At 36.8% G+C, this 10,737-nt stretch overlaps 1 protein-coding gene across 7 annotated transcripts in view; it reads left to right on the forward strand.

Annotated features, from left to right (window-relative positions):
* Positions 1–10,737, forward strand: part of LOC110166292 (muscleblind-like protein 2a) — a 168,103-nt gene that overhangs the window by 131,111 nt on the left and 26,255 nt on the right. For 6 of the 7 annotated variants that reach the window (XM_055166185.1, XM_055166206.1, XM_055166214.1 and 3 more), the window contains 2 exons: positions 3,672–3,725; positions 4,958–5,108. In XM_055166185.1, the coding sequence (XP_055022160.1) occupies positions 3,672–3,725; positions 4,958–5,108 (205 nt within the window). The remainder of the gene's footprint in view (positions 1–3,671; positions 3,726–4,957; positions 5,109–10,737) is intronic. The other variant, XM_055166211.1, reaches the window with a different exon arrangement.

Raw genomic sequence — 10,737 nt, forward strand, 5'->3', positions numbered from 1 at the left:
CTGGTTTACTCCTAGTTTAGAACAGATTTAGTCCCTGGTTTAGTCCTGGTTTAGTCCTGGTTTAGTCCTTTATAAGACCTGGGTTAGACCAGTCCTGGTTTACTCCTAGTTTAGAACAGATTTAGTCCCTGGTTTAGTCCTTGGTTAGTTCTCGTTTAGTCCTGGTCTTGTGGGGTGTGATCTCAGTCTGCTGTTGGGAGTATCGATTAGATCTAGTGCTGGTTTAGTTCTGGTTTAGTCCTGATTTAGACCTGATTTAGTCCTAGTTTAGCCCTGTTTTAGCCCTTGTTTAGTCCTTGTTTTAGTTCTAGTTTAGCTCTGGTTTAGTCTTGGTTTACTCCTGGTTCACTACTGGGTTTAGTCCCGGTTTAGTCCTAATTTAGCCCTTGTTTAGTTCTAGTTTAGCCCTGTTTTAGTCCTAGTTTAGTCCTTGGTTTAGTTCTGGCTTAGTCTTGGTTTAGCCCTGGTTTAATCCTGCTTTAGTCCTATTTTAGTCCTTTTTTACTTCTGGTTCATTCCTTGGTTTAGTCCTGGTTCACTTTTTGGTTTAGTCCTGGTTTAGGCCTAGTTTTGTCCTGGTTTAGTCCTTTATAAGACCTGGTTTACTTCTAGGTTAGAACTGATTTAGTCCTTGGTTAGTTTTCATTTAGTCCTGCTAGTTTAGACCTGTTTTAGTCCTGTTTTAGTTCCTGGTTTGGCCCTGATTTAGACCTGATTTACTCCTAGTTAAGTCCTGGTTTATCTCTGGTTTAGTCCAGGACTAAACCTGGTTTATCTCTGGTTTAGTCCTGCTTTAGTCTTGGTTTAGCCCTGGTTCAGCCCTGAATTCGTCCTGTTTTAGTCCTGGTTTACTCCTTGGTTTAGTCCTGATTTAGCCCTGATTTAGTTCAGTCCTGCTTTAGTCCTGGTTCAGTCCTGCTTTAGTCCTGATTTAGTCCTGGTTTAGTTCTGGTTAATATCTAAACATCCTTCAAGGAAAAAACAATGTGACCTTTCATATTAGAAATCATTTATCACTTATATTAGTTTATTATTAACCAAACATCCACTGACAATTCAAAACAATAATAATACTTCTTTTTATGATATTTTTGGGTATTTTTAATTATATATTTGGTCAAACTTGGACATTTTTATTTTATTTTTGTGTCAAATCTTATGTATCTTAAGTATCTTCATAGTATCTTGCCTGTTTTAACCAAGTACTCAGATGTAGTTGCTTTACTGCTTATGTACTAATTCAGAAACAGTTTAAAGGTGCATTGCGTCATTTTTCTGGTGGGAGGACGTTTCTGCCGCCGGCTTGTCTCCGTGGAGATGTTCTCAATCTGGAATGTTTCACAGTACGGCATTAAACGGCGACTGGAGAACGTCATTTACAGCACATTTTATAAACATGACGGTTTCCAAAGTGCTGCACAAACAAATTAATACAATAAAATGCAGTAAATCAGAAATAAAACAATAAATAAAAAGTGTAAAATACTTAAATCTAAAAAAATATATATTTAAAAAAGTAATAGAATCAAATTAAAAATGAAAAATTTGTTGGCGTCGCTGTGTTTGTTTTGGTTTGTTCGGCGCAAATTTTCGTTCAAACCACAGTGCCGCTCTGTGATTGATCAGTTTTTAATCACATGACACAGCTTCAACTCACAAAAATCTGTACAATTTATTTTTCTCGCAAGGCTAAAGTTTAAGCCGTACTGTGGAACATTTCGAGCAAATTAATTGACGTTTTTCACGACGGCTGGAAGTGTCTCGATGTAGATAAACGTCACTTACATTAATGGTTTTCTGTGGCAAAATGTCTGACGTATTTTTTCCAGCAGCTTCATAAATCTGTCCCATCACCAAATCTTCAACCAACAAGGTCGACAAAGGATAAACATTCTAACATGAAGAATTTATCCACAACTATCGAGGGAAGAAAGACGAAAACTTAAAGGAAACAACGACGACGCATTAGTGACACACTGAACAAAACTAATGTTATGGTCATGAATAAAACAGAAGTAATAAGTAATGTATTAATAAGTAACTTGTGAACCGAGACTGATTCTAGAATTCACATTAAAAATGGATTTCATGATGTGGATATTAACATAGATATTCAGATTTGTGCAGTTTAAATGCTACAGATGTTCACAGATGTTTACATGTCTCGCATTTAAACTGCACAAATCTCTCTGTCTGTGCTCATATTGACATCAGGGGTTTCCCACCTCCTTCCAAGTCGCTCACCAAGGGATTTCTGAATTCTATGTACTGTGCACAATAAGTAAAATTTGATTCATTACGACTGATAATGTATAATTTGGATGCCTGACTGGGATCACTGATAAATGGATAATGGTTTATGTTTTATAAGCATCTAATTCAGGAGTGTCAAACTCAAATTCAGAGGCCAAAATTAAAAACTGTGACTAAGTCGTGGGCCAAATTAAATATTTATTGAAAAATGTCAGTAACATCTGCATGTTTTCTCTTCTTTCGAGATATGTAATGTTCAACATTTTCTTATTAAAATAAATATTTAATAATAGTTTTACTTAAACATTGAATCCAGAACAAGCAAAATATAAAATAATAACAACATTTTAAATAAATAATGTCTCTATAGTCGATCTGTAGCCAGCAGCCAGCTCTAATGCATGTTTGATATGATCTCACGGGCCAAATTTGGCCCCCGGGCCTGAGTTTGACACGTCTGAACTGTTCCCCACCTGAGGCCGTTGCTCTTATATTTACTCAGTTTCTTTGCGACGGTTGAAATTAGAAGCTGACTGTCATTTTTGTTTTGTAAAGCTCAGTGGAGAAAAAAGTTGGAGATCCCTGATCCACATCATGAAATCGATGTTTAATTTTAATTCTAGAATCAGTCTGAGTGAACAAGTTACTTCTGTTTTATTCAGGACCATAACATTAGTTTTGCTCAGTAGTTCACTAATGCGTTGTCGTTGTTTCCTTTAAGTTTTCGTCTTTCTTCCCTTGATAGTTGTGGGTAAATTCTTCATGTTTATCTTTTGTGGACCTTGTTGGATGAAGATTTGATGAATAATAGAATACTCGGGACATTTACACAGACATTTTGCCACAGAAAACCAATCGGCCATTGTGAAAAACGTCAATAACATCACTATTTCGTCCGTTTTGTTAAATTCTCGACTGATTTGGAGCGCCCTCTGGTGGCTGTTTAAGAAAACGCAGCCTCCACATTGTAAACATCTGGGAGTAATCTAATCCATACTGCGGAACATTTCAAACAAAGCAGTAACATCGCCGTGGAGACAAGCCGACGGCAGCCCCCCCCCCCGCGCCGGAAAACCCCCGCAGTGCAGCTTTAACTTTTACCAGAACGACTTTAATATTTTTTGTTTATGTGCATGCCTATTGTTTGTACGTGGTTTAATACTTGCATTCAGATTATTTTTTGTTTTGTTTTTTTGTTTCTCCCCTCCCTTTCTCACCTACCCACAATGCAATGCTGTGCCTCCATGGTCGCCCGCCCTCGCCCCTCGCCCTGCACCTCTCCTCTTCCTCCTCCTCCTTTTCCTTTTCCTCTCCTCCTCCTCCTCCTCCTCTTCCTCCTCTGCTTGCTGTCTGTTAAACGCTTGAAACCCCCCCCCAAAAAACCAAAAACCATCATGCTCGCTGTACCCGCTTTAAAGACACACTCCGCCGCCAAAGTACTGAAGCGTCCCCACGAGGCAACCGTAGACATGGTACTTTCACCTTTCACCTTTCACCTTTTGTTTGGCTTTTTTTTTTTCTTTTTTTTTTTCGTGCACGTTAGCTTCTTGTAACGTAGCCGTACTAAGTGTGTGCTAACTGCGCTAGCCGCTCACTCGCAGCGCTCAGTTTTACGTTTGGCTAACTGCTAATGCTAATTTTTTTGGAATGTAGTTTTTGTTTTTTTTGTTTTTTTTGTTCCATTGTCTCTTGTGCTAGTTACGGCTATTTCCATTTGAATAAGGTGTGCTCATGACATATTTACAATTTAATACTGTTTTATTTACATTTTACTATTCGCAAAATTGCTTTATTTATAATTATTATTTACTATTTATTAAGTTTTATTAGCAAATTTATTGTAGTTATTATTATTTGTAGCGGTAAATTAGCCTAGCCTAGCCTAGCCTAGCCTAGCCTGGCTTATACATTAGCATTTTCATCCTTTGTTTACTATTTTAATCGTAATTTATTTGCTGTAATAGTTGACAGAAAGTACTTACTTAGCAGCAGTAGTAGTAGTAGTAGTAGTACTTGTTGTGTTAGGTAGAGATCTAATTATTTTGATATCTAATTTTCTTAAACATTATTATTATTATTATTATTATTATTAATAATAATAATAATAATAATATATTAGTAATAATAAATAAATATAAATAATAAATATACCAAAATAAATTATTGTTATTATTATTATTATTATTTATTTATTTATTTATTTACTTATTTATATATATTTTTTTATTTTTTTCATTATTACTACTATACTGTTATTCTTATTATTATTATATTTTTATTTATTTTAGTATATTATCTTTTATATTTTATTTGTTTTATTATTATTATTATTATTATTATTGTTGTTGTTAATAATAATAACAATTATTTTGGCGACTTGTGGATTTTTGTCCATAAGTTAAAATAGTTACAAATTATTATTATAAAAATAGTAAAATCCTTAATTTTTATAACAAATAATCCAATTTATTTTACATGACTAGTTTTACCTCATAGATAATTTGAGTATTATTTTAATTAATTGTAAACATATTATAAACACACCTTATTCAATCCTGTCATGACGTTTCCATAGATATTGTGTCGTGCTATTAACTGTTATTACACATTTATTACCACTAATCCAGCTGTAACTGACGTCTTAACTGTTCTGTATTGTTTTTTTTTTTGTTTTTTTTGTTTTTTGTGTGTGTGTGTATTTTAGGCGTTTCCACACGGGGTCCTGCAGCCGTTACCAAAGAGACCAGCGCTGGACAAAACCAACGGAGCCTCGTCTCTGTTCAACCCAAATGTTCTGCACTATCAGCAAGCCCTGGCCAACGCACAGCTCCAGCAGCCCGCCTTCTTCCCCACAGGTAAAAAAAACAAACATATTAAATCAAATATGAGTTAAAAGTGTCATTATAAGCCTTTTCCACAGAGGTAAAAACAAAATATAGAGTAAAATATAAAGTAAAAGAGTTGTTTAGGTATTTTTAGGCAGTGTAATACTATCTGTCACCACCAGGAGCGCTGTTTTACCCATTTACAGCAGGCATAACATTAAGATTAGTAACTGAGTGGGTTTGATTAAAATTTGAAGGTCTAGATCTGGTTTAGTCTTAATTTATACCTACTTAAATCTGAAGTTGGGATTTGACTGAGTTTGATCAAATCTGTTATGGTTTAAACCTGGTTTAGACCTGGTTTAGAACTGGTTTAGACCCACTTAAGTTCTTGGTCAGACCTGGTTTAGATTTGGTGTAGTCTTGGTTTATTCCTATTTAAATCTGAAGTTAGAGTTTGACTGAGTTTGATCAAATATGTTATGTTTTAGACCTGGTTTAGACCCACTTAAGTCCTTGATCAGACCTGGTTTAATTCTGGTTTAGACCTGGTTTAGTCTTGGTTTATACCTGCTTAAATTTGAAGTTAGGATTTGACTGAGTTTGATCAAATATGTCATTGTTTAGACCTGGTTTAGACCCACTTAAGTCCTTGGTCAGACCTGGTTTAGTTCTGGCTTAGACCTGGTATAGATTTGGTTTAGTCTTGGTTTATTCCAACTTAAATCTGAAGTTAGGATTTGATCAAATATGTTATGGTTGAGTCCTGATTTAGTCCTGGTTTAGACCTGGTTTATACTCACTTAGGTTCTTGGTCAGACCTGGTTTAGTCCTTGTTTATTCCTGGTTTAGATCTGGTTTAGGCTTGGTTTATTCCTACTTAAATCTGAAGTTAGGATTTGACTGAGTTTGATCAAATATGTTATGGTTTAGTCCTGGTTTAGTCCTGGTTTATACATACTGAAATACTGGATCAGACCTAGTTTAGAATTGGTTTAGAACTGGTTTAGTCCTGGTTTGGACCTGGTTTATACCTTCTTACATCTTTGGTCAGACCTTGTTTAGTCCTGGTTTAGAACTACATGTGGTTTAGTCCTGGTTTAGTCATGATTTCAACCTGGGTTAGACCTGATTTAGTCCTGAGTGAGTCCTCAATAAATTAGTTTCCTAGTTTAGTCCTTGGATAGATTTAGTCTGGGTGTAGTCCCGGTTTAGACTTGATTTAGTCCAAGGTTAGACCTGGTTAAGACGGACTGAAGCTACTATAGTCCTTTGGTTTAGATCCTGTTAAATCCTGGTTTGGACCTTTGTTATTAATCTTTATTCCTGGTTTAGTCCTAGTTTAGTCTTAGTTTAGATCTAGTTTAGACTTGTTTTAGTCCTGGTTTAGTCCTGGTTTAGTCCTGTTTCACTCTTAATGTTATGCCTGATTTACATGGACCAATATCCAGACTAAAACTAAAACAAAATTTGACCTTTTCCCTGCAGCCTCGTTAGCCTCTTTAGCTCGTGTTAGCTTGCATTAGCGCGTTAGCCTGTAGCATATGTCCTTCTTTTGTCTATCCTTAAATTTCTTATGCCTGTTTTTGTTAAAATTGCCTGAAAACTCTGTCCTCCTCCTCCTCTTCTTCCTCCTGCATTTACTCTGTGGATGTCTTAGCCTTGGGTCAAAATCCTGCTTGCAAAAAATTAATGTTTTACTAACCGCTGTCGTGCATGAGTTACAGGTTATAACTTCAACAGGCTCCGAATAAAATAATACGGAACATTACTGCTAAAAATTACACCCGTTTTTTATTCTGACAGTTTATTTTCAGTAGAATTTTTTGGTTTTGTTATTATATTTTTATTAGTTTCCAAAAAAAAATCTGTACACACAATAGCTTCACAGTTAGTCTCATTAAAGCCGCACTATGGAGTTTTTCTGTTTTGCCTGGAATGTTCCGCAGTATTATGAGGTGACTTCATCAAACTAGATGTTTTTATAAGCAATAAAAGCAACTGTATTTGAATAAATGTAAGATAAATAAGTTTAAAGTCGTACTGTGGAACATTCTAGACAAATCTATACACGCATCAGGAATTTCAGACTTCCGGTCGTCGCGCAATTCATACTGGGAAGAGTTTTCCAAAAAAGTGACCGTCAAACCTCCATGTTTGTTTTCCCAGTGGGATGTGTCTGTTGTCAAAGTCGATCTTTTCAAGTCTTTTGAACCATATCACTTTTGTTTCTGGTTCTGATATCGTCATGTTTTAGTTTTTTGGAATTCGGACGTCGTTAATTGCCACATTCTTTCATTCTCATTGTACTTTATCTCGCGCGATCATAAACGATAAACTTTTTCGCCTTCGTTAACATTATTATTAGTTTGTACGATCCATAAACGAAAAACAAATAATCCTTATATTCTTTCATTCTTATCGTTGTTTGTTTCGCACGATCATAAACGAAAAACTTTTAGCCTTTGTTAATATTATTATTCGTTTGTACGACCATAAACGGGGGGGTAAATATTTATATATATATATATATATATTTAAAAAAATTATAATAATAAGAATGAGGAAGAAAGAAATTTCTGGTAGAGACTTTGGTTTGTAAAATATTCGGCGCAATGACTTCAAACAATTCAACACTGTAGAAATCTTGAAATCTAGAAATCTATGAACCTTGTATAGACTCTTGTGTTTTGGAAAATATGGAGCTCTGGAGTTGATGAATTGTACATTGAGTTTTGTTTGTTTTAATTTATATTTTGTCTCTTATATGTACAGTACGTGGAGTTGTGAATGCAAATTTGTTGTGAAAAAAAAATTGTGTGGTTGTTGGATCCAAACAGCAGAAAACAGCTCGAGAAATGTGTTTGTGAACTCTATAAATGCAAAAGTGAATCAGATGTGTGAAACCTCTGTTTATTTATTTATTTATTTATTTGAGACAGGGACAGCACACAATTTTCGCATTAACCTTGACAGGAGAGATGCATTGTACATCAGGTTGTAGCATCAGTGCTAATTTGCACCTGTCGTCCCTGGACAGGTTCATTGATTGATTGTATTTAACTGACCTTGACTATCAACTGTTCTGGAGACCTGGAGCATGTTTTGGGTTGATGGGGGAAACCAGAGCACCCGGAGGAAACCCATCCAGACACAGGGAGAAACATGCAAACTCCACACAGAAAGGCCCTGGGCGACCTGGGGATCAAACCCAGAACCTTCTTGCTGTGAGGCATGAGTGCTAGCCACTCAGCCACCGTGCTGTGTTCAAACTGTTTCCCTTCACAATGGAATTGAAAAATAGTGAAAGGTGAAGTCGATGGGCAGGATTGATCCACAGGAAGAACCAAAAAGGAAACTTTTGACTGCTTAAATCAGGCATGTCCAAACTATGGCCGGTGGACCAAATGCGGCCCTCGGATAAATTTTTCTTGGCCCTCAGGCTTCCAGGTGATTTGGCCCAAGTTACCTTGCATCAATTAAAAATGAACTTTTTTACCGCAAGTTTTTTGAAAATCTACTTTGCAAATATTGAAGATTTAATGTGTGGTTTGATGGTTTGAGGATTTTAGAGTGAATAAAGACTGATGGCTCATTTAAGTGTTAAACATGCACATATTTTAATTATTCACTGTATTGAGCTCCAGTCTACAGCCCTCGATCAGCCTCTGCTTCATCTGTGTTTAGAAATGTGGCCCTTGATGAAAAAAGTTTGGACACCCGTGGCCTAAATCATCCTGAATTTGCAGAGAACATTTTGTATGTGGAGCGACAACAAAACAAAATCCCGTTTGTTAGGTGAGAGGAGCAGAAGACAAACAGACTGAGCTGCACTTTCTTGTTCTTGTGGTTTTACAGCAACATCACGTCTTGGTCTCTTTGCAGTGGAAGGTGTTTCTTGGTGAACAGTTGGTGCCTTTCACTTTGGCGTTGACTTTTTAAATTCGTAACTGAGGCTGAGCGATGGATTGGGATTTTGTTTTGTCGTCGCTCCACATACAAAATGTTCTCTACAAACTCTGGATGATTTCTTAGTCAGTCAAAGTTTTCCTTTTTGGTTCTTCCTGTGGATCAATCCTGCCCATCACCTTCACCTTTCACTATTTTTTAATTCCGTTGGGAAGAGAAACAGTTTGAACAGAGGTTTGAGTCACACACATCTGATTCACTTTTGCATTTATGGAGTTCGTAAACAAATTTCTCGAGTCGTTTTCCGCCGTGTTAGGATCCAACAACCACACAATTATGATGTCCAAATCCCAAAACTAAAACATGACAATATCAGAACCAGAAACAAAAGCCATACGGTTCAAAAGACTTGAAAAGATCGACTTTGACAATAGACACGTCCCACTGGGAAAACAAACATGGCGGTTTGATGTTCATTTTTTCAGGAAACCCTTCCCAGTGTGGATTACGCGATGACCGGAAGTCCGAGATTCGTGATGCATTTATAACATCTCCATGGAGACAAGCAAACGTGACATAGTGCACCTTTAATTTTTCTTATAGTTTACGATTATTTTTATTATTTATTACAGTTTTCAGTCACGTTTTACCTCACAAACATTATTAATGAAGCTAAATTTACTTAAAAAAAACAAAATTATAGCCGATATAAGTGAATATTGACGACATTTATTACATTAGATTCTCAAAAAATACTGAATTTTAGTGTCAGATTTTGTCAAACTGTAAATTTTAGAGTTGTTTTAGTTCAAAGTTGCGCTGCACGTGTCTTTTTATTCATTGTTCTGTTTTCTAAAGTGTAAATATTGTGATAAAATAATCTAAAGTGAATGGACTGATGCCTGTTTCTGCCTCTGCACTGTTCAGCCTCATTTGATCTCGTGTCATGTTTAACCTTTTACCCTCCACCTCTCCCCTCTTTCTCTCTCTACCTCTTTTATTATTCTCTCTGTCTTTCTCTCTCTTTCTCCATTTCTCTATCTGTGTCTCTTAATTTCTGTCCTTCTTCTCCTTTCTTTTGCTTTCTTTTCTCTTTGTGTTTCATCCTTCTCTTCCTCTTTCGATTTCTCTCTCTGTCTCTCTCTTCTTTTGTATCTCTCCTTTCTCTCTCCTCTTTTCTCTCACTCGCTCCTTCTACCTTCCCCCTTTTTCACCCTCCTTCTCTCCTTTTGCGTCTCTTCTTTCATCTCCCTTCCTCTCTCTTCTCTCTTTCATCCCCCTCCCTCTCTCTCCTCTCTCTCGCTTTCATCCCCCTTTCATCTCCTTCCTCTGTCTCTCTCTCTTCTTCACCTCTCTCCCTCCCTCTCCCCCTTCTCTCTCTCTATCCCTCCTCCCTCTCCTTTTGTATCTCCATCTCCTCTCTCTCTCTCTTTCATCCTCCTCTCATCTCTCCTCTCTCTCTGCCTCCCTTCATCCCCCTCTCTTACCTTTTACATCTCTCTCTCTCTCCTCCTCTCTCTCCCTCCTTTTTCTTTCTCCCTCCTTCCTCTCCCTCTCCTCCTCTCCTCTTCTCTCCTCTCTCTCCTTTTGCGTCTTTCTCTCTCCTCCTCTCTCTCTCATCTCTCTCTCTCTCTATCTCTCTCCTTTTTCATCTCTCACTCCTTTTGCATCTCTCCCTCTCTCTCTCTCTCTCTCTCTCTCTCCTTGTGCATCTCTCTCTCTCTCTCCTCTCTTTTCTCCTCTCCTCTCT

This window comes from Boleophthalmus pectinirostris, unplaced genomic scaffold (assembly GCF_026225935.1).
Source record: "Boleophthalmus pectinirostris isolate CB_2022bp ecotype Guang Dong unplaced genomic scaffold, ASM2622593v1 HiC_scaffold_11, whole genome shotgun sequence".
NCBI lineage: Eukaryota > Metazoa > Chordata > Actinopteri > Gobiiformes > Gobiidae > Boleophthalmus > Boleophthalmus pectinirostris.